General features: G+C 43.6%; 1 protein-coding gene across 1 annotated transcript; it reads left to right on the top strand.

Annotated features, from left to right (window-relative positions):
- Positions 1-24,408, top strand: LOC123482234 (netrin-1-like). Its single transcript, XM_045209261.1, has 4 exons — positions 1-179; positions 2,712-2,765; positions 18,828-18,902; positions 22,746-24,408. Exons 3-4 carry the CDS (start codon positions 18,875-18,877, stop codon positions 23,072-23,074), a joined length of 357 nt encoding a protein of 118 aa, XP_045065196.1. The 5' UTR covers positions 1-179; positions 2,712-2,765; positions 18,828-18,874; the 3' UTR covers positions 23,075-24,408.
- Positions 24,409-24,478: the final 70 nt, after the last annotated feature.

The raw sequence follows: 24,478 nt of genomic DNA, 5'->3' as shown, positions 1-24,478 counted from the left end.
CTCTTACCTCTTCTCTTCTGTTCCTCACAGCATGTGATTGCCATCCCGTGGGTGCTGCTGGCAAAACCTGTAACCAAACCACGGCCAATGTCCCTGTAAAGACGGCGTGACTGGTATCACGTGCAACCGCTGCGCTAAAGGCTACCAGCAGAGCCGCTCGCCCATTGCCCCCTGCATAAGTACGTGGAACCCAGCCTTTCCTAGTTGCCTGAACTTGCCTCACCAGCCACCCATATTAAAACCTTGGGTCAAGATATGACCTGTGTTTTGCCCATTCCATCTCTATGCTTGAAACCTTCATACACACCTCCACAAAGAAAATGGACAACTTACAAAAAGGAACAAACTCACTCACTCACTCAACCAACCAACCAACCAACCACCCTCCCAACCAACCAAACAACCTCCCTCCCTCCTTCCCTCCCTCCCTCCCTCCCAACCACCCTCCGTCCCTCCCAACCACCCTCCCTCCCTCCGTCCCTCCCATCCACCCACTCTATCTTAGCTTGACAAACACACACTACATGGCACAGAATCCTACTCTTCTTCTTTCTCTCTTCTATTGGTTTCCTCAGACAAGCGTTTAGTCACAGTGTTCTGACCAACCGGTAAATCTGAAAGCTAAAATAAACAAATCATCCCCCAGAATCCTCTGTGAAGCCTCAACCTCCCCATGTTGACAGTCCCAATAAATCCAACAGTGCTAAGTCCAGGTCCAGAGCCTAGTTAACGAACACCAACTCTAGGATCCACCAGTGTCCCTCATTGGCTAAAAAGGGAAAAGGGCCAATCACCAAGGGCAATCGTCATCTCAAAACAAAAATAAAATGGCCGCCACTTTATCTTAATTAATTGGCCTTTTTTTCAGACTCCAAAACAATACATTTTAATTGCTGCTTTTGGTCAATAAAATTATGATTCAGAGGTTAAACAAAAGATCTTATGAAATGAATCGTTCCAAGGGGATATCTTTGGCCAATGTCCAAGCAAAGGGGATAAATTAAACCTACAAACTCCATTGGAATCGGATATCTTTGATTTTCCTGGGAAAGTTGCCCCAGTCACTCGGAGGTGTGAAACTTGGAGATGCTGAGGTCCCCGCGATCAGATCGGATCAACAAAAATATTTAGTTTCTTCTATAATTGCTAAATAATCTTTTTTAAAGCCCTCCCATTAACATTTAGCAATACTGAAACCTCTTGCCAATTTCAGTTTTAACAGGGAGGGATAAAATGTAATAGCTCTGACTTCATATACTTTCCAATGTAGAGGGCCGTAAATCCGACCATACGAGTCGATTATGAGAAACAGGCTCATTATTATTATGTGATCTGGCACGCGTGGCTGAATCCTGATCGGCTATCAGGGCTTGGCAGGTCGATTAGCAGTGACACAGAGTAATCAGTAGGGAGTAAGAACCACATGGCCTCTGGCAGCAATTTTTTTCTTGTCACAAGACAGACGCTTCGATTCTTAATGAAAAAATACCAAAATTAGGCCTGTATAAATTAAACAATTAAGGGAAAGGGGAATGCATTCAACCAAAATGTGTCTTCCGCATTTAACCCAACCCCTCTGAATCAGAGCGGTACGGGGGGCTGCCTTAATCGACACCCACGTCATCGTTGCCAGGGGAGCAGTTGTTGTTGGGGGTTAACTGACTTGCTCAAGGGCAGAACGTCAGCAACCTTTCGGTTACTGGCCCAACGCTTTTAACCGCTAGGCTACCTGCCGCCCCTATGATTAGTCAACTTTTAGATTCATAATGTTTATATACAGGATACTGTACTGTATACTAATCTGCACGATTGGGAGAAGGCAAGGAGTAACCAAGCAACCAAGCAACCAACCAACCAACCTAATCAGAGGCGTTGATCAGAAGACTTGATTCTTTCTTCCTTTTCCTTTCCTGTGTATCTTATCTATCTTGCCACCTTTTCCTTTTATCTGTGTGTTCTCATACAACTGTATCTGTGCTTCTCTGTCCTCGCTTCCCCTCGCTGCTTACACACCTGTTTCGGTGGTTTTATCCCCCCTTTTGCCGCCAATGTAACAAAATGCATTATGTTTTATATCTACTGTTATCTAATGTTACCATCCTGCTCCTTTGGAGATAAGAGGAGCTCTCTTCATGCATGGCTTCCTTCAATGTCAACTTCCTGCCTCTGTGAATAGCCTACGAGAGAGTGAAGGAGAGCTGAGAGAATGAAGTCTTGGATGTAAAACCGCAGATACCTCGTCGTGGGGGCAAATGGAGGCATGAGGGGAGAGGCATTACAGATTTCACACCCCTCCTGATATCGACCCTCCAGATCTTAAGATTGCATCTCGCTGTTCCCCTTTGATCTGATCTGCCAGGTAGCTCCACTTGTACGGCATTCATATAAGGAAGTCATCAGTTCTCAGACTTCCTAATATGGATGCCATACAGCTGAGAGAGTAAATCTCTACAGGCGAAACCTAACCAGTAACCATCCCTTCATACGGTTACCCCACACAGCACGTCTACATCTACTGAAAAACTTTAGGTTGTACACTAACACTAAAGCTTGTCTGCTGGAAAATAAACGCTCTTATTGTATACTCTTGTCTTATTTTACATAACTCTTACATCAAGATAACGGTTGTCTTTAATTCTATGTCGAATGCATTAAAACATAATAAAGCTAACTTTTGTTTGTGTTTGTGCGTTTTTTTAACCTGGAAACAGAGATTCCCGTTGCTCCTCCGACAACAACAGCCAGCAGTACAGAGGAGCCAGCAGGTGAGTGGCTCCAGTCTCAGTCTCTTATCTCTTATTATACTGCTTGTGTGATCCTAATTCCTCTGCAAGACAGGATTATCAGAACATATTCTTGAGACTCATTTGTTGATATCAAACTGTTTAAATGCCACTGGCTACACCTGTGGATACCAATAATGCCTTAAGCTAGGATTTGGTTTACAGTGTGTATTTAGGCTGTACAGAAAATAGAAGGAACCGCTCTCCCTCCCTTACTTCCCCACCCCTACTAACTAAACATTTCTTCACATGAAATGTGAGAGCGAGTACAGTTTAAATTGGATCCCCGTTGCCTCCCCCCTCCCTCCCCTCGTTGGAATTTCATCAATATTAAATCAATTAGCCGATGCCTTGGGATGTAGCTCCTTTAATCTTACACTCTTCATCCGATTAACTGTGTAACTGGAACGCAGTGGGGTGTAACAGGAACGCAGTGGGGTGTTGGCACGGCAACGCTCTGGGCCTTGATATTGTTGATCTGTTGATTTTGTCTCTCTCTCTAAGAGGAAAAGAGAGTGAATATGGTAGAGAGAGGAAAATAGAGGAATTTGGGGTTCTGGCGCTAATCAGGGAAGCAAGCTCTTTCTCCAATTCAGGAGAGAGGATACAGTAGCTCGTTCAGAGGGAAATTCTTCCTCCAAATTATACACTCTCCCACCAGCTACTGTCAAAACACAGCAGTACTGTGTACTGTATATATAATTTAATGGAATACTTTCTTAGTTAAATCTTGTTAATTAACATGGAGAGATTTAATGGAATTTGATGGCACTTTTATATAAACACCTGTTAAACTAGAAAATTAAGCCAGAGACATGGTATGTGATACAAAGTATTCAGAAAAAATGTTAAGAACCGCATTACAAATTAACAAAGAAGACAATGAAGATTCGTCACTAGTTAGTCATTACAAAAACCTGTCAGGGTTTGCCCCACAAGGGGCAACGTAGGCCGAAATACTTATCCTTTGCCCCTAGCTTTTGGAAAAGTGTAGTCATAGCAGTGTTCCTCTCCCAGACAGAGAGAGGAATCCTAGCGTGCGAGAATGCCTGGCAGCTGTTCTCAGACCTCCCTAATGCTGCTCTGACAGATCAGATTGACAGGGAAGCGAGGGTACTGCTGGTGTTGTTCCATCACTCCTCTTCTCTTCTCTCCCTGTTTCACATTTTTGTTGTTGTAATATCACCATGGGTAGTATTTCAAGTTGCTCCTGCTTCTCTCTTTCCATCTCGTCTAGGTAGGTTTAAAAGTAGACTCTCCTCTTCTGTTCTCCGCTCTTCTCTTCCTCTGTTCCATGCGGGTGATGTGTGAGTTTGGTTTCGTGGCACGGTCTGTCATCGTTGGTGTGAACATTTTATTTTCCCTTATGCTGTGTGCTTGTGGTTGAGTGAGGGAAGAACATTAGGGTTTTTTCCCTGGCTGAACTAAACAAACTGTGGCTTTTCATTTGTTGTACCCTGAACAGTGAACACAGAGGTTTTCAAAAGGCCTTACAAGTGAATCACTGGCTGGTCGGCAGCTTTGAACAACTCTTTTGACATCGCTTGATAATTCGCCATAGTTCTCGCGAGTTCAGTCGTTTAGTTCTCTTCCGTCCGAGTTCCTCCTGGTTCTTGTAGTTGAGAACTGGCATTTGAGTGAGCATTAAGGCGTAGGCGTTCTTGCGGAATAAGAGCTAAAGAGCTCCCATTATAATCCTATTGATTAACCCGTGTCATCGGACCAATGTAAACATCATTATAGAGGAAACGTATAATGATACTGACCACGTAGCTCCGTATAACGTCATCACCTGGGGGAATTCCTGTACATACAACCTGAATGGGGCAACACACGTTGAACATTCTATAGAAATGGGAGACGTTGAAATCAAACAGATTGCAAGGTGGGGCACTTTGACTGACACATTGTATCGGTCACGTCAGATTCCTGGGTAGATGGACAGAGGTCCGGCGGGACCACCCAGGCTTCCAGCCCAGAGGATGCATAGTTGCGTACATTACTGGGTCTGGACCGAGCCAACCACTGGTTGGCTTGGTATGTGGATAAATGGGATCTCATCCAATACATGATTGTTGACAGATGTGGTTGTTCTTATCAGGGCTACATCACCACCAGCCCCAAAAACGTCAACCCACCCACCGCCTGGGTGAGTGCCTATGTCGTTAGTGAAGCAAACTACCGGTCAAAAGTTTTATAACACCTACTCTCAAGGGTTTTTCTTTATTTTTACTATTTTCTACATTGTAGAATAATAGTGAAGACATCAAAACTATGAAATAACACATGGAATTATGTAGTAACCCAAAAAGTTTTAAACAAATCAAATATATTTTATATTTGAGATTCTTAAAATAGCCACCCTTTGCCTTGATATTCTCTCAACCAGCTTCATGGGGTAGTCATCTGGAATGCATTTCAATTAACAGGTGTGCCTTCTTAAAAGTTAATTTGTGGAAATTCTTACCTTCTTAATGCATTTGAGCCAGTCAGTTGTGTTGTGATAAGGTAGTGGGAGTATACAGAAGATAGTCCTATTTGGTAAAAGACCAAGTCCATATTATGGCAAGAACAGCTCAAATAAGCAAAGAAAAACGACAGTCCATCATTACCTTAAGACATGAAGATCAGTCAATACAGAACATTTCAAGAACTTTTAAAGTTTCTTCAAGTGCAGTCGCAAAAGCCATCAAGCGCTATGATGAAACTGGCTCTCATGAGGACCACCACAGGAATGGAAGACCCAGAGTTACCTCTGCTGCAGAGGATAAGTTCATTAGAGTTACCAGCCTCAGAAATTGCAGCCCAAATAAATGCTTCACAGAGTTCAAGTAACAGACACATCTCAACATCAACTGTTCAGAGGAGACTGTGTGAATCAGGCCTTCATGGTCGAATTGCTGCAAAGAAACCACTACTAAAGGACACCAATAATAAGAAGAGACTTGCTTGGGCCAAGAAACACGCTAAATGGACATTAGACAGGTGGAAATTTGTCCAAATTTGACATTTTTGATTGCAACCGCCGTGTCTTTGTGGGTGAACGGATGATCTCTGCATGTACATTTCCCACCGTAAAGCATGGAGGAGGAGGTATTATGATGTGGGGGTGCTTTGCTGGTGACACTGTCTGTGATTTATTTAGAATTCAATGCACACTTAACCAGCATGGCTACCACAGCCTTCTGCAGCGATACGCCATCCCATCTGGTTTGGGCTTAGTGGGACTATCATTAGTTTTTCAACAGGACAATGACCCAACACACCTCCAGGCTGTGTAAGGGCTATTTTACCAAGAAGGAGAGTGATGGAGTGCTGCATCAGATGACCTGGCCTCCGCAATCCCCCAACCTCAACCAAATTGAGATGGTTTGGGATGAGTTGGACCGCAGAGTGAAGGAAAAGCAGCCAACAAGTGCTCAGCATATGTGGGAACTCCTTCAAGACTGTTGGAAAAGCATTCCAGGTGAAGCTGGTTGAGAGAATGCCAAGAGTGTGCAAAGCTGTCATCAAGGCAAAGGGTGGCTATTTGAAGAATATATTTTGATTTGTTTAACACTTTTTTGGTTACTACATGATTCCATATGTGTTATTTCATAGTTTTGAAGTATTCACTATTATTCTACAGTGTAAAAATAAAGAAAAACCCTTGAATGAGTAGGTGTTCTAAAACTTTTGACCGGTAGTGTTTACTGAACAAAAATATAAACGCAACGTGCAACAATTTCAAAGGTTTACTGAGTTACAGTTCATATAAGGAAATCAATTGAAATTAATTAATTAGGACCTAATCTATGGATTTCACATGACTGGGAATACAGACATTCATCTGTTGGTCACAGATACCTTACAAAAAGGTAGGGGTGTGGATCAGAAAACCAGTCAGTATCTGGTGACCACCATTTGCCTCATGCAGCGCCACACATCTCCTTCGCATAGAGTTGATCAGGCTGTTGACTGTGGCCTGTGGAATGTTGTCCCACTCCTCTTCAACGGCTGTGCGAAGTTGCTGGATATTGTCAGGAACTGGAACACGTTGTCGTACATGTCGATCCAGAGCAACCCAAACATGCTCAATGGGTGACATGTCTGGTGAGTATGCAGGCCATGGAAGAACTGGGAAATGTTCAGCTTGGAGTAATTGTGTACAGATCCTTGCGACATGGGGCTGTGCATTATCATGCTGAAACGAGGTGATGGCAGCAGATGAATGGCATGACAATGGGCCTCAGGATCTCATCATGGTATCTCTGTGCATTCAAATTGCCATCAATAAAATCTCAGACGATCCTCTAAAACGACGTTGGAGGCGGCTTATGGTAGAGAAATTAACATTACATGATCTGGCAACAGCTCTGGTGGATATTCCTGCAGTCAGCAAGTCAATCGCACGCTTTCTCAAAACTTGAGACATCTGTGGCATTGTGTTGTGTGACAAAACTGCACATTTTAGACTGGCCTTTTATTGTCCCCAGCATAAGGTGCACCTGTGTAATGATCATGCTGTTTAATCAGCTTCTAGATCTGCCACACCTGTCAGGTGGATGGATTATCTTGGCAAAGGAGTAATGCTCACTAACAGGGATGTAAACACATTTGTGCACACAATTTGAGACAAATAAGATTTTTGTGTGTATGAAACACTTCTGGAATCTTTTATTTCAGCTCATGAAACATGGGACCAACACTTTACATGTTGCGTTTATATTTTTGTTCAGTCTATATATACAGTGCATTCAGACCCCTTTACTTTTTCCACATTTTGTTACGTTACAGCCGTATAAAAAAATATATATATACCCATAATGACAAAGCAAAAACTGTTTTTTAGAAATTTTTGCAAATGTATTAAAAATAAAAAACGGAAATATCACATTTACATAAGTATTCAGACCATTTTCTCAGTACTTTGTTGAAGCACCTTTGGCAGCAATTACAGCCTTGATTCTTCTTCGGTATGACACTACAAGCTTGGCACACCTGTATTTGGGGAGTTTCTCCCATTCTTCTCTGCAGATCCTCTCAAGCTCTGTCAGGTTGAATGGGCAGCGTTGCTGCACAGCTATTTTCAGGTTTCTCCAGAGATGTTCGATCGGGTTCAAGTCCGGGCTCTGGCTGGCCACTCAAGGACATTCAGAGACTTGTCCCAAAGCCACTCCTGCGTTGTCTTGGCTGTGTGCTTAGGGTCGTTGTCCTGTTGGAAGGTGAACCTTCGTCCCAGTCTGAGGTCCTGAACGCTCTGGAGCAGGTTTTCATCAAGGATTTCTCTGTACTTTGCGTTGTTATCTTTCCCTCAATCCTGGCTAGTTTCCCTGTTCCTGCCACTGAAAAACATCCCCATAGCATGATGCTGCCACCACCATGCTTCACCGTAGGGATGGTACTAGGTTTCCTTCAGACGTGACGCTTGGCATTCAGGCCAAAGAGTTCAATCTTGGTTTCATCAGACCAGAGAATCTTGTTTGTCATGGTCTGAGAGTCCTTTAGGTGCCTTTTGGCAAACTCCAAGCGGGCTGTCATGTGCCTTTAACTGAGGAGTGGCTTCCGTCTGGCCACTCTACCATAAAGGCCTGATTGGTGGAGTGCTGCAGAGATGGTTTTCCTTCTGGAAGGTTCTCCTATCTCCACAGAGGAACTCTGGAGCTGTGTCAGAGTGACCATTGGGTTCTTGCTCACCTCCCTGACCAAGGCCCTTCTCCCCCGATTGCTCAGTTTGGCCAGGCGGCCAGCTCTAGGAAGAGCCTTGGTGGTTACAAACCTCTTCCATTTAAGAATGATGGAAACCACTGTGTTCTTGGGGATGTTCAATGCTGCAGACATTTTTTGGTACCCTTCTCCAGATCTGTGCCTCGACACAATCCTGTATCGGAGCTCTACGGACAATTCCTTTGACCTCATGGCTTGGTTTTTGCTCTGACATGCAGTGTCAACTGAGGGACCTTATATAGACAGGTGTGTGCCTTTCCAAATCATGTCCAATCAATTGAATTGACCACAGGTGGACTCCAATCAAGTTGTAGAAACATCTCAATGATGATCAATGGAAACAGGATGCACCTGAGCTCAATTTCGAGTCTCATAGCAAAGGGTCTGAATACGTATGTAAATAAGTTATTTCAGTTTTTTATTTGTAATACATTTACAAACATTTCAAAAAACCTGTTTTCACTTTGACATTATGGGGTATTGTGTGTAGATTGATGAGGATTTTTATTTTATTTAATCAATTTTAGAATAAGGCTGTAATGTAACAAAATGTGGAAAAAGTCAAGGGGTCTGATTAATTTCCGAATACACTGTGTGTAAATGAGGAGAGAGACGCATACAGATAGATGCAGATATATACATTGTTTTATCAAGATGGAGAGACTAAGTGATGAGTCATGACATTATTACTACTTTGGTTTGTGAGGTAGGACTAAAGGGAATAAAAGGGAACCTGTATGCTTGGGGTGGGCTTATTAGAGGCAAGGCTGGACAGCTGTGCAGCAGGTGCCTCCCCCATACCACAACCCAACCCCATCGGAGTCGGTTGAGGGAAGTGGGGGGGCACATGGAGGGGTGGAATGCATGGCGAATACCTCGGACTGCAAGGCCCAGACAAAACACATACTGTGCGGTTAGGTGACGGATGGTGTGAGTAGTCACTCCCCATTGGTCCTCGCCTGACAGAGATGTCTGTAGAGCAATTATAACAGCTGAGCTGACCACCATGATATCAACCAGTGACCACAACCAGGGTGGTGTTCATTAGGCACGAAATGGAAGAAAACAGTCAGAACCGTTATAAAACAGGGAGGTACTGTCGAAACTCGTCCAATGAGAAGAGCTCGTTTTCGTTTTCTGTTGCAAAACATTTTGGGACGGTTTGCCCTTATGAACATGATCCAGGATATGGGCCAAAATGATGATGATGATGATGATGATGATGATGATGATAAAGAAAGACGTGTTTTGTTGTGGCTGGAAGTGTTCAGGGTTCACGGTGAGACGCTCCCTGGATATTTAGGACATAAGTCCCTCTCTCTCTGGGTCCACACTTCACACGCCCTGTTAATACTCTCTGCTGCCTCACTGGGCTTTAGTATTGTGTCATGGGATTGTATTACCTGCTCCGAGTTTAATGAGAGAGAGAGAGAGAGAGAGAGAGAGAGAGAGAGAGAGAGAGAGAGAGAGAGAGAGAGAGAGATAGAGAGAGAGAAATGGTGACCCAAGAGTGAGGGAGAGAAAGAGAACGGAGAGAAAGAGAACGGGGAGAAAATAGCATCGCAATAGCATTGTATCAGCGTCTCATCATCCTCGATGCTAAACTCACAATATGATTTATGGCTTGGCAATCTCAGGCCTGCTCTCACAACATGAAAACATTGACATCAGCCTCTCTCGCTCTCTTCTGTTGTCTGTATGTTGGGATGGAGCCAGCATCATTTGCCCACTGACTCCACTGAAACTCAATTGCAGCAATAGGGATGGTCACACTCTTGTTTTAAGATTGGTTCCACAGAACATGCCGCCCAAAACAAACAACCCACAAAACCATCATGTCATGAATCATAAATAAACGCTTTCGCTCTCTGTTGTTTCCCAGCTCTGTTGCTCACTGGGATCGAAAACACAACTTTTCCCTCCCTTCAGGAGGATGAAAGAATGAATGAAAAAGAGAGAAAGAGGCCATGTCCGAAATCTGTCTTGCCTACTACTTACTAAAGCTGCATACTGTGTACTAATCATACTACATACTATTAAGAAAGTACTGTTTAGTAAGAATGTATGCAGTAAGCAACAGATATCACCATACTAGACTCACCCATACTGTTAATACGTCATCTAATGTGCAACTACACCGCTTCCCGCCATTCGTTCGTTTTTGGTACAGCACGTCTCATTATCAGCTGCTGTCAAACACACGTGGATCTGAAAATATTATTCTGTTCCTCAAAAGCATGCAGCGAATTTGTAGTAGATGAAAAGCCGAAACGAGTATGACATCCATGACATGGTATTTAAAGCATACATTATTGATTTTCTTTACATACTATAAAACCTATTTTCACATACCAAAAATACCCCAAATGCCTACTGTTTAGAACGCAATTATGGGTATTTGGACACGGCCAGTGTTGTGTTCGAGACCACCTAAAGTGAGACTGATTCAAGACTAAGACCGGAGCAAATCGAGTCCGAACCAAGACTGGAGGTGGGGGCAAGACCGAGTCAAGACGAGTCAAGACCGAGACCGGACAAATGCAAGTCCAATTCAAGACCATGATTGTAATTGTCACATCGCCACGATAAGAGTTCAAAATGTTCTGTCTTCATATTTCAGAAGAACAGTATGTTCTTCCTTACACCGAGACAAGACCGAAACACTCAATATATTGTCTCGAGCCCGGTCTCATGTACTACTAAAGAAAGAAAGAAATAGAAAAGAAAACGCCCTCTCTTTGGACAGGGTCCAGCCCTACTGCTATGGTTCCAGCAGCCCAACAGCCCAGGCACTGTGGCTATAATCTAATTAAATGCTTTATTTGCCACAATTTGTTTCTCAATCAGTCTTGTTCAGGGAGGAGAAAGGAGGAGGGAGGAGAAAGTCCTCCCCCCATGCCCCTATTTACACCTCTTTGTTCCAGCTAAGCAGGTCCCTGTCACTGGGTCCTGTCTAGGTCTTAGCACTACTTTTATCCACGTAGATAAACGTCTGAAAGATGTGCATAGGACTTAAAGACTGTAAACGCCTGTGTAGAGGGTGTCAATCAATCTCTCCCACTGCTAAAGAAGCACTGACACATCCAGGCGACAAAGGAGCGTCCCTCAGCCTTTCTTCTTCCTCGCTCAAACAAATGAGAAACAAAGGGAACTACACCTCCCAGTAAGAGAGTGTAGAGAAGAGATGGAGAGAGGAGATGGAGAGAGGAGATGGAGAGAGGAGATGGAAAGAGGAGGCGCAGAGGGGAGGTACACAGAGCTCAGCGCCCCTGGACTAATTCCACTTCCCCTGACTAGAGTGTCCAACACAAAGGGTACATTTGTCCTCGCGGTATGGGACTGCCTGGTCCTGTATGGGGATCTGGGGGTGCTCGTCTCAGGAGTACACTAATGGCCAACGAGAGATATCAAAGGAAAGTATCATGATGCCATCAAGAGGGTTTATGGGAAAACAAAAGCAGGCTTTTCCACGGGCCCGGGTCGTCATTTACATGGAAATCAGGCGCCACTCTGCCCAGTATAGACTCCTCAATATCATCTACTGTGCAATTTTTTCCCCCTCACAAATACCTTCTTGAACTCCATCAGCTGAGACGATTTGGGGTTTACTTGTAACCCCCCCCACCCCGCCCCAACCCCCCCCACACACACACACACCAATAGCCTCTCTCCCACCCTCCTCTTCTTTGGGTGAATTTTTCCTCGTTTCAGTGTTACCCAGGCAACCTCATTCAACCAGAATATAAAGGGAAGTAAAAGGCAGGCATGGTGCAAGGACCTGCTCACAACAATGACGTTTGTTCATATTCAGGCTGGCTGAAAGGTCCTATCCTTCCTCCTACCACCCCATCACCCCTGCTTAACACATCACCCCCTCCTCTACTTTTCCTTCCCTCTCACTCCCTCTCTCTCTCTCTCTTTCCCTTCATCTCTCACTTTGTGAAAAGAAAGCACTATTACAACTTTTTCAGAGGAGAGTTTAGAGGGAGCTGTGCCGATACAGTCCTCTGGATCCAATTTATGTCAGTTAGAGAGGGAAAGAAAGAAAGAAGAAAAAGGGAAACAAATTATTTTAATTTCTCTGTTTGGCCTTGCGTCACACAGTCTTTACTGAAAGTTACTGGCTGTGTGACAGCGCAGCGTGGGCCAATCAGGAAAGCCTTTGGCACCTTGTGTCAAGGTTAACTCAGACAAGTGGGCTGTGTGGATATAGACTTAAAGTCCCTGTAATTCATCACAAACCTGTTACCCTTTTCACATTACGGAACCAAACCGAGTAAGCCAAGCAGTACTAGGCTGGCCTGATGCATCCACCATAGTTACTGAAACTGTGGCGGAAGAAACTAAATATCTGAGTCAACACAGTACGGTTCAGGGGCCTCATTTATAAATGTTGTGTACATATAAAATATACCCCAAAACATGCGTGTGCCCATTTTCCTGCAAAAGTTGCCATTTATAAAAACTGAAAAACTTTAGACTATGCGTATGCATATTGTATAGTGGTTGAAGTATTGTATTGCAAAATGGGAGATATGATATGATGACAAGATTTTTCCCCAAAACCCCCACAAAAAAACAGGAAAACATGACAACAAGATGCTGCCATTTGCCATTAGTGAGAAGAGTGAACATCAATGTATTTTATTTTTGGAATCTAAAATAATTTGACATACAGTGCCTTCAGAAAGTAGTCATACCCCTTGACTTATTCCACATTTGTTGTGTTACAGCCTGAATTCAAAATTGATTAAATAAATACAAATCTCACCCATCTACACACAATACACCATAATTACGAAGTGAAAACATGTTTTTAGAAGTTTTAGCAAATGTTTTGAAAATTAAATACAGAAATATCTAATTTACATAAGTATTCACACCCCTGACTCAATCGTTAGAATCACCTTGGGCAGTGATTACAGCTGTGAGTCTTTCTGGGTAAGTCTGTGTAAGAGCTTTGCACACCTGGATTGTACAATATTTGCCCATTATTCTTTTTAAAAATGTTCAAGCTCTGTCAAGATGGTTGTTGATCATTGCTAGACAGCCATTTTCAAGTCTTACCATAGATTTCCAAGCCGATTTAAGTCAACACTGTAACTAGGCCACTCAGGAAACATTCAGTGTCGTCTTGGTAAGCAACTCCAGTGTATATTTGGCCTTGTGTTTTATTTTATTGTCCTTCTGAAAGGTGAATTTGTCTCCCAGTGTCTGTTAGAAAGCAGACTGAACCAGGTTTTCCTTAAGGACTTTGCCTGTGCTTAGCTCTATTCCATTTTTATTTTTATCCAAAAAAAACTCCCTTGTCCTTGTTGATGACAAGCATACCCATAAAATGATGCAGCAACCACCATGCTTGAAAATATGAAGAGTGGTACACAGTGATGTGTTGGAAATGCCCCAAAAATGACACTTTGCCAAATTTTTTGCAGCATTACTTAAGTGCCTTGTTGCGTACAGGATGCATGTTTGGGAATATTTGTATTCTCTACAGGCTTCCTTCTTTTCACTCTATCATTTAGATTAGTATTGTGGAGTAACTACAATGTTGTTGATCCATCCTCAGTTTTCTCCTATCACAGCCATTAAACTTTGTAGCTGTTTTGAAGTCATGGTGAAATCCTTGAGCGGTTTCCTTCCTCTCCGGCAACTGAGTTAGGAAGGACGCCTGTATCTTTGCAGTGACTGGGTGTATTGATATACAGTGGCTTGCGAAAGTATTCCCCCCCCTTGGCATTTTTCCTATTTTGTTGCCTTACAACCTGGAATTAAAATTGATTTTTGGGGGGATTTGTATCATTTGAGTTACACAACATGCCTAGCACTTTGAAGATGCAAAATATTTTTTTTTGTGAAACAAACAAGAAATAAAACAAAAAAAATGAAATACCTGAGCGTGCATAACTATTCACCCCCCCAAAGTCAATACTTTGTAGAGCCACCTTTTGCAGCAATTACATCTGCAAGTCTCTTGGGTATGTCTCTATAAACTTGGCACATCTAGCTACTGGGATTTTTGCAGAGTCTAGCCACTGGGATTCTTGCAGAGTTGCAAAGAAAAAGCCATATCTCAGACTGGCCAATAAAAATCAAAAGATTAAGATGGGCAGTCTGAGACATTTCTTTTTCTTTGCAACTCTGCCTAGAAGGTCAGCATCCCGGAGTCGCCTCTTCACTGTTGACATTGAGACTGGTGTTTTGCGGGTACTATTTAATGAAGCTGCCAGTTGAGGACCTGTGAGGCGCCTGTTTCTCAAACTAGACACTCTAATGTATTTGCCCTCTTGCTCAGTTGTGCACCAGGGCCTCCCACTCCTCTTTCTATTCTGATTAAAGCCAGTTTGCGCTGTTCTGTGAAGGGAGTAGTACACAGCGTTGTACGAGATCTTCAGATTCTTGGCAATTTCTCGCATAGAATATCCTTCATTTCTCAGAACAAGAATAGTCTGATGAGTTTCAGAAGAAAGTTCTTTGTTTCTGGCCATTTTGAGCCTGTAATCGAACCCACAATTGCTGATGCTCCAGATACTCAACTAGTCTCAAGAAGGCCAGTTTTATTGCATCTTTAATCAGCATGACATTTTTCAGCTGTGCTAACATAATTGCAAAAGGGTTTTCTAATGACCAATTAGACTTTTAAAATTATAAACTTGGATTAGCAAACACAACGTGCCATTGGAACACAGGACTGATGGTTGCTGATAATGGGCCTCTGTACGCCTATGTAGATATTCCATTAAAAATCTGCCGTTTCCAGCTACAATAGCCATCCACAACATTAACAATGTCTACACTGTATTTCTGATCAATTTGATGTTATTTGAATGGACAAAACAATTGCTTTTCTTTCGAAAACAAGGACATTTCTAAGTGACCCCAAACTTCTAACAGTAGTGTATTATATTGTATTTCTTTTATATTTATTTTCATAACCACTGCAGAATAAATTCCTCCCCTTTTCTGCCCATGATCAGTTCATTTTCCCGAAGTAGCCATACAACAAATTACCCTCATTTAATTGGGCCTAGTAGCCTAAATAGATAGGCTATGTATTTCAAGTTTTGCTGTAGCCGATGTGATCCCATAGGCAGCGCAGATTATAACATACAGTCGAATTTCACAGGTGAACAGACAGTTGATCTTTTACGTTGAAGTATGCAAGCACAGTAGCCTACTGTAATAAACTTATTTTTTTTACCCTAGACAATGTTTCAGAATTCACGGACAGTCCAGAATTTTTAGGGAAAAGATTGATGCAAAACATTGTTGAATTCAAACGTTCAGCTGACAGGTCCAAAACAATTTTCCATTGTTTTTTCTTTCAGAAACTGTCACAATCCTTTGCCAAATACAGAATAAATTACTGCAAAACATTAAAACATTCTGGCAACACCTCCATAAACATTTGATAACATTTATTTTTGAAACTGCCGTGGCCTAATTCCAATAGTTTCAGATTATACAGCAAATAAATGAGTTTATTGTAACCATAAAAAGTGAATGGAGGGCGTTTCCAGGCAGAGTTATAATGCTCGTTCACGCGTACACAGTTTTACGACGGGTCTGATTTAAACGGGAAACATGCAAATGTGTGGCGTGTGCCAAGTTTATAAATATCAATATTTTTGACATTTGTATTCTTTTCAGATATTGCACATGCAGATATTTAGTCTGAAATGTACTCAATGGTTATAAATGAGACCCATGGCCGGGCCCTAGCTGTGTCAGGTATTTATTTGTTCACTGTGGAGGAGTGGACACCAGAAAGGGCTTTGGCTAACGCTTCATGGGCTGCTAATTTCCTTCCTGACCTCCTTTTGTCGTGGCTATGACCCCCTACCTCCCCCTCCACCCACCCATCACTGGGACCACCACCCCTGGGTTCCCCTATTGCAATAAATGCCTAAGCTTGACACGGCCCTGGGGGGGGTCTCGAAGGGTGGGTTTTGGGGGCGAGTTGAAAAGGAATGGGAGTTGGGGTAAGTCGGTGGGGGCCTGGGGGTGTACAGGTCTGGAAAGTTGGGTTTGGAGGGACATAGCGGTTGAGTTGACAAGAGAAGGGAGTTGGCATAGCCACGGGAAGATGTTTTGAGTTGGGGGTGCTACATAAAAAAAAATATATATATATATATATACAGTACCAGTCAAAGATTTGGACACATCTACTCATTCCAGGGTTTTTCTTTATTTTTAATATTTTCTACATTGTAGAAAAATAGTGAAGACATCAAAACTATGAAATAACACATATGGAATCATGTAGTAACCAAAAAAGTGTTAAACAAATGAAAATATATTTTATATCTGAGATTCTTCAAATAGCCACCCTTTGCCTTGATGACAGCTTTGCACATTCTTGGCATTCTCTCAACCAGCTTCACCTGGAATGCTTTTCCAACAGTCTTGAAGGAGTTCCCACATATGCTGAGCACTTGTTTGCTGCTTTTCCTTCACTCTGCGGTCCGACTCATCCCAAACCATGTCAATTGGGTTGAGGTCGGAGGATTGTGGAGGCCAGGTCATCTGATGCAGCACTCCATCACTCTCCTTCTTGGTAAAATAGCCCTTAAACAACCTGGAGGGGTGTTGTGTCATTGTCCTGTTGAAAAACAAATGATAGTCCCACAAAGCCCAAACCAGATGGGATGGTGTATCACTGCAGAATACTGTGGTACCAATGCTGGTTACGTGTGCATTGAATTCTAAATAAATCACAGACAGTGTCACCAGCAAAGCACCCCCACACCATAACACCTCCTCCTCCATGCTTTACGGTGGGAACTACACATGCGGAGATCATCCATTCACCCACACCGCATCTCACAAAGACACGGCGGTTGGAACCAAAAACCTCTAATTTGGACTCCAGACCAAAGGAAAAATTTCCACTGGTCTAATGTCCATTGCTCGTGTTTCTTGGCCCAAGCAAGTCTCTTCTTCTTATTGGTGTCCTTTAGTAGTGGTTTCTTTGCAGCAATTCGACCATGAAGGCCTGATTCACACAGTCTCCTCTGAACAGTTGATGTTGAGATGTGTCTGTTACTTGAACTCTGTGAAGCATTTATTTGGGCTGCAATTTCTGAGGCTGATAACTCTAATTAACTTGTCCTCTGTAGGTAACTCTGGGTCTTCCATTCCTGTGGCGGTCCTCATGAGAGCCAGTTTCATCATAGCGCTTGATGGTTTTTGCGACTGCACTTGAAGAAACTTTCAAAGTTCTTGAAATGTTCCTTTTTCTATTTCGTTTTTCTTTTATAATTAAATAGCGTCCCTACCTTGTCACAACACAACTGATTGGCTCAAACGCATTAAGAAGGAAAGAAATTCCACAAATTAACTTTTAACAAGGCACACCTGTTAATTGAAATGCATTCCAGGTGACTACCTCATGAAGCTGGTTGAGAGAATGCCAAGAGTGTGCAAAGCTGTCATTAAGGCAAAGGGTGGCTACTTTGAAGAATCTCAAATATATTTTCATTTGTTTAACACTTCTTTGGTTACTACATGATTCCATGTGTTATTTCATAGTTTTGATGTCTTCACTATTATTCTACAACGTAGAAAATAGTAAAAAGAAAGAAAAACCCTTGAATGAGTAGGTGTGTCCACATTTTCGACTGGTACTGTATATTTGGCGTGAGTGCTTTTCCCGACTGTTAAGTGATAAAACTTAATCCACAGCTATTTTTTTAGAAGCTATTGATCCTCTGCGGCTAAATTATGCTCTCTGGTGTGGTATTTTGGGATTAATTCATTTATGTCTGTTCAGCCTGGAGTAATATAATTTTAGAACAAATTATTCCAATTTATCAGGAGGCGATGCAGCATCTCCAGCACCCCTACTTCCCGCAGCTATGGGTGTTGGGGGGGCTGGGGGTGCATCTACAGGCCTTAATCAGTCCCAAACTGGCACTTTGACAGGGGGGGTGTTGGGTGGCGGTCGGCGTGGGGATTGGGGGGGTTAATTTGAGTGGTTTTCTGAAGCGATGGCCTGGTTGGTGGCACAATACGCAGCAGTCCAGAGGTACTCCCATCAGAGCTATAGGGGCAGGGGGCAGGCCACAGACAGACAGGGCCGGGGCGGTCGCCTGCAGCCACGGGACCCCTTTTGTCTGGTCTCATTTCTATGGGCCACCACTCCTCTCAATGCACCCATAAGCCCTATTAGAGGAAGACACAATTGAACCTGGCAGATGCGTATCGCAAGTAAGCTCAAGGAATTCTGAAGGAGATGTGATGTGGCGTCACTTTTGTCTTTTTTCACAGTTCGTTTTGCTCTCTCTTCAGTTGTTTTAATCTAGTGTGTATCTTATTCGCTCTCTCTCCTACATGCAGACTGTGACTCCTATTGCAAGGCGTCGAAAGGCAAACTGAAGATCAACATGAAGAAATACTGCAAGAAAGATTACGGTGAGTTGAGTTCAATCCTCTGTACAGTACAGTCCTACAGTAGAAGCTCACACAGCCTCCTGAGCCCTGGTGGACTAGGGAGCTCAGCTAGCTCAAGTATCTAGCTACATCTTTATTTACAACACCCAGGACCAAGTCCCAGGCCTCACCCCAGGACAACCCTACAGCTCCTGGGCATTCTAGTGACGGCTTACTCCGGCTTTTCAAGAAAGAAAGTCAAAGGATCAAACAAAGGAGGGGGACAAGCCATCAGAGAGAAGAGCTTAGGGTGTGAGGATAGAGAGGGTGTGAAGGGGAGGGGGGTTCTAGGATGATGGACAGCCCATCAGGTATTTAAGGGTAAAGCGGATAATGGATAAAGCAAAGTCGGTGTGACGGACAGTTGGGGTGCGCGCCTAAAGGTCCTCATTAAGGGGAACTTAAGGTATGGGCCTTTTCAGACAGGCATTCCTGTGGCCATCCCATCCGGCTGCCCTGGCCATTGAAAAGGTTGAAAGGTTGAAAAGGTGCTTTAGGTGGTTAAGACCCTGGTGAAGGTTGTGGAGGTTTGACCCCGACCTGATTGAAGCCAGTCTGTTAAATCAGTCAACCAAGAAGGGAGCATCCTGCCTGAAAATACCTTGGCAGATTGAATGAATGACAGCCCAGGCATTGTTCCTGAGTTTTTGGGGGTTGGATCCAGGAATGGTGTCAGGAGGAATCCCCTGTGCCACAAATGAAAAGTGGCTTAAATTCTTTCTCATTGCAGCTCTTTAAGAGGCAATTGATAAAAAAAGATGGACGATTTTTTTAGATGTGAAAATACTCTACCGTAATTGTGGTGTTTGGTAAATGTTTGCCTTGCATATGCAAAAAAATAAAGCTTCTACACCACAGTAACTAGCTTGTGGCCATTTATAGGCGAAACAGGTTTAATGAGTGGTAAAAAACTAAAGCTCTGTGGATCATTGATCCCCAGCAGCGTAACTCCATCTGTGTGAAAGAGGTGAAGCAGTTAGTGTCTCCAGTTAAAGTCAGGCATTAGGCTAGTGTCAATAGACCCCTGTAGGGAGACACACTCTGTCCTGGGGAAGCCCAGTGATGTGTTGTGGTCTTCAGCTGTACAAACTCTTACCCTTATATACTGGACAGAAGTCTGTCTATAAGTCAGAGCTTGTCAGTGTCAGTGCCCCACTGAAGACCCATAGGGGAGAGAAGATGGGGAGTGAGGTGGGACCTTACCCAGGTGCATGTCATCAAGACATCACTGTGTATCTTACTGTAGCTCAGACTCAGCAGTGTTGAGAGAGCTGCTCAACAACACAGGGAGTGTCCTCTACCCCCATCCTAGTCTCTCACAGGTGGGCAGGTCTGGCATGCACCGGAGTGGGAGTGTGTAGAGGGGACCTGCTGGTATTGATGAGTGATCCCAGCACCACCCCAGCATGCCTCAGGGAAGGCTGTGACAACATGTTGTGTGTGTGTGTGTGTGTGTGTGTGTGTGTGTGTGTGTGTGTGTGTGTGTGTGTAAGGGTCCACAGTGGGGTTAGGGTACACGTTCCTGGGCTTCAGAGCAGGCTACAGTAAGGGAACCCCCACTGTTTTACTCTTACTGTTCTCCTCAATTACCAATTACAGGCAATTTCCTCTGCTTCCCCCTCTGGCCCTCTTCAACATTACCCAAGCCCTCCCCAGCCCTCCCTAACCCTCCCTGGGCCCTGGGTCCAGCCTCCCTGCCAAGGCCTGGGTCTAATCCACTTTCTCCCTGCCTCGTCATACCTCAGGGGGGCTTTGTACTGGTCCTGTACAGGGATAAGACTCGCCTCGCGCTTTACACTTCAGTAAGTTGTACTGGAGGGTCCCAGTGTGGCGGATTGTGAGCGAAGAGCAGTAGGAGTGCAGTGTCGCTGTGCCTTGGGCCTATGCTGGATAATATGCAGACACACTCCAACCCCCATAGAGAACCACAGGGTGCTTGGATACAGCCATGTTTCTATACAAAAGGGCTGAAATGACAGTGGAACAGGGCTTAACAATAGGCTGAGTTATTTACAGTTGGTCTCTCAGGGTTTCACCCTGTGTTGTTGTGCAAACACAAACAGAGAGCGCCTTCCAGTGGTGACACCTGGGAAGGACAGGGTGACAGAGGGCACCAATAGGGTTCACCACCAGGTCACCAGCCAGTTCAACCAATGCCCATGCTAATAGTAACAGTAAAAGACATCAGGAATGCTAATGCTAGCAGAAAAGGACACCAGGGCCCTATTTGATAACGCTGTGATCTACCATGCATGGCGTAAAATCTGCAGTGCAGTGCAGGATACGTCTCATTGAGAACCCATTTAGAGAGCCATGACATTCACGCTCAGTGAGTCAGTTTGTGTGTATTGGAGGTAAGCTAATGACCCATGGTTTAACGACTGCTGTTACATTTTAAGGTTATCTATGCTGCTTTTGAGAGCTGTTGGTGAGCAATAGAGCATATTGTCAATGTAGTGCTCTTTCTTCTCTCTCTCCCCTGATCCTCTCAGTGATATATTATACTATCACAGAGCCGCTCCCCAAAACCCATCTCCTCACAGCCCATCCCTGCCTCTTAATCACATTACAAATCAAATCCCCTGGACGTGGAGCTGGATCTGCTACCGGACATCTTTGCCTTGACAGCATTTCCCTTGGAGGATACAAGCCTCTGATGGGCATCTGGTTAGGTTACAGGCCCAGTCTCCTATCCACTGGGGCCGGGTGGTTGCTGATGACTCCACTAGAATCAGCGCCAAATGGGGAAGCCAACCTCACTTTTTTTAAAGAGAATAGAACAGAACCCTGCCCTTGAGGCTTTGTCAATTATGGTGTTTTTAGTGTCCTGTAATGCTGCTTGGACAGTGGAGATCACAGCGTCTCATGCCGCTGGTCTGTGGAGCCAGTAGCACACGGACTGGAGACACACATGGACCAGTGGACACAGAGGACTAAGAGCTAGAGGTTTCAGCTACAGACAGCAGGCTACCCGGCGTCAGTACTGCCTGCTTCACTGTCTGTCTGATACCCTTCTTGGCTGGTGGATGGTACTAGACTCAGTGTAGCATACTAGACTTACAGATGTAGGATCTTAATTTGAGCCAGTCTTCTACAGCAGGAAAATAATCCTGCAGCAACAGGAAATGTAAATTATTATGTGGATTATAATGAATGGACATTTTTGTATCGTAAGAGAAAATCAAGTCTGAAATTACAAAGTGGAAATTATAAACTTTAGAAGCCTTTTTAAACCTCAAAGACGCTACAAGTTTTAAATGTCCTGCGTTGCAGGAAACTTCTCCTACAACAGGGTGATTCAAATTAAGATCCTACATCTGTAGTGGGAGATACACTCACACTAGCACTTTTCCCTCCCTCCCTTCCTCCTGTCATACTGAGTGGCCAGAGAGAAAGAGATGAGAGAGATGTCTAGGCAAGGTTTTTGAAAGAAGGAAAAGGGATTCCATGGGAAATGTTGGACTCGGTCAAACTGAATTATTTTGTCCCAGGGTGCCATAGTAACTGTTGCTGGGATCTTGGCTTGTCGATCTAGAGAAGAAGAGTAGGGTCACAGGTCAGGATAGCAGGAAGGAATGGAGCAGACGATAAGGACCGAGTTGCTCTCCTGTGCCAAGAGGACAAGGATGGGGTTCTAATTTGAAGTCTGTGATACAGACACGAACCACATTGATAGAGATAGGAATAACAGCACTGTACTGTGTATCCCTTTGAGCAGGACATTTTAATGCTAGAATTGAGTCAGACACAATGGAAAGACATAACAATAAAAACACATTGTAAATGACTCGTCACTTAAAGTCTCTCTCTCTCCCCCCTCCCCAGCTGTCCAGGTGCACATTCTGAAGGCGGACAAGGCGGGCGAGTGGTGGAAGTTTACCGTCAACATCATCTCTGTCTACAAGCAGGGCGAGAGCCGCATCCGCCGCGGTGACCAGTTCCTGTGGGTCAGGGCCAAGGATGTGGCGTGCAAGTGTCCAAAGATCAAGACCGGGAAGAAGTACCTGCTCCTGGGTAACGACGAGGATTCTCCAGGGCAGTCTGGAGTGGTAGCCGATAAGGGCTCCCTGGTCATCCAGTGGAGAGACACATGGGCCCGTCGGCTGAGGAAGTTCCAGCAACGTGAGAAGAAAGGCAAGTGCAAGAAGGCATAGGCGGAAAGGACGGACGACGCCTGGAGCGAGGGAATGGAACACGGGACAGGAGAAAGCATGAGTGGGTGTTGAAAAAGGAGGAGAGGAGAGAGAGGGAGACTGAGGAAGGACAGAAAGGGACTGTGCGTTGTCGCTACTTTTTCGAGTAGAAGCATGAAGAGAATATTATTAAGAATATTTTTTCTAGTGGACTTTTGTGAAGGAGGTCACGCTGCAGGTGTTATTGCTTCGTTGTTTTTGCATTCGAGATTTGTCTCTGTGGATTTGCCAAGTTTGCACCTATTACCAGTTTATATAAAGTTATTTGTGTTCAGTTAAAAAAAAATTCATATTGATATTTCATAGCCCGATTTTATTAGCATTTTGTGCTGGTGCGAAGACACCACAAATCAAGCTACTGCATTATCACAAGCTGTTTTCTGTAGTTTTTAGGGTTAGCTAATAATATCAATTGTGTATACTGGCAGTGCAGCAAATGCTTAGGTTTACTCTATTCAGAAAAAGTGCCATAAAATAACATTGGTTCTGCGCCTTGGAAATGCACGTTTCATGTATTATCAAATAAGTTGCCTTTCGTTTCACCTGGTCGTATGTGTATGTAACCTAAAACACACATTTTCATAGCACAGTTACTAGCTATGTTCTTTTTCTATATCACGGGTGTGACATATTGTACGTTTGATTGAATGTTGGATTGAAAGTTGGCCCCTAGATTCAGACAGTGAAATGGCAAGAAAGAAAATGAATGTCCATTCCTAAAGGTCTACAAAATATTTGACTCCAGCATTGTTAACTAAGCTTAATCAAGGATATTATTTTAATCTACACATTTTTTGTTTGTCCGGTTGACTTAAGTTTCAGTATTCAGAATGATCTTAAATGAATGAATGTTCATTGTGAATTGTCGTGGTTAACACACTCTTGTACAGTTTCAAACTGCATGTCAACCTTTCTCCAAAAAGGCTGGTTATTATGTCACATATATGGTGTCCATATTAGGACAGTGTCAGGTGAGTTGATGTCCTAATATGGACACGGTATCTTACTCTCTTTTTGACTGGTGCTGCTGTCTAATTTCATGATTAGTGTTTTTAATAATCATTTTGCTGTATTCCCAAGAAGACGGACTGCATTCAAAATGTCTGGGATTTCACAAAGACTCACGCTATTAGACCAATAACAATCAGATTTCAATTTAGGATCTTCAGTCTCTATTTAGGATCACCATACTTGCTTTAACATTTTATTAACGTTTGGTTAAATTATACTGAACAAAAATATAAGCGCAACATGCAACAATTTGAATGATTTTACTGAGTTACAGTTCATATAAGGAAATCAGTCAATTGAAATAAATAATTAGGCCCTAATCTATGGATTTCACATGACTGGGCAGGGGCGCAG

Source organism: Coregonus clupeaformis, chromosome 29 (genome assembly GCF_020615455.1).
Source record: "Coregonus clupeaformis isolate EN_2021a chromosome 29, ASM2061545v1, whole genome shotgun sequence".
Classification (NCBI taxonomy): domain Eukaryota; kingdom Metazoa; phylum Chordata; class Actinopteri; order Salmoniformes; family Salmonidae; genus Coregonus; species Coregonus clupeaformis.
The sequence above is the reverse complement of the archived record's forward strand: the minus strand, read 5'-3'. Positions and strand labels throughout refer to the sequence as shown.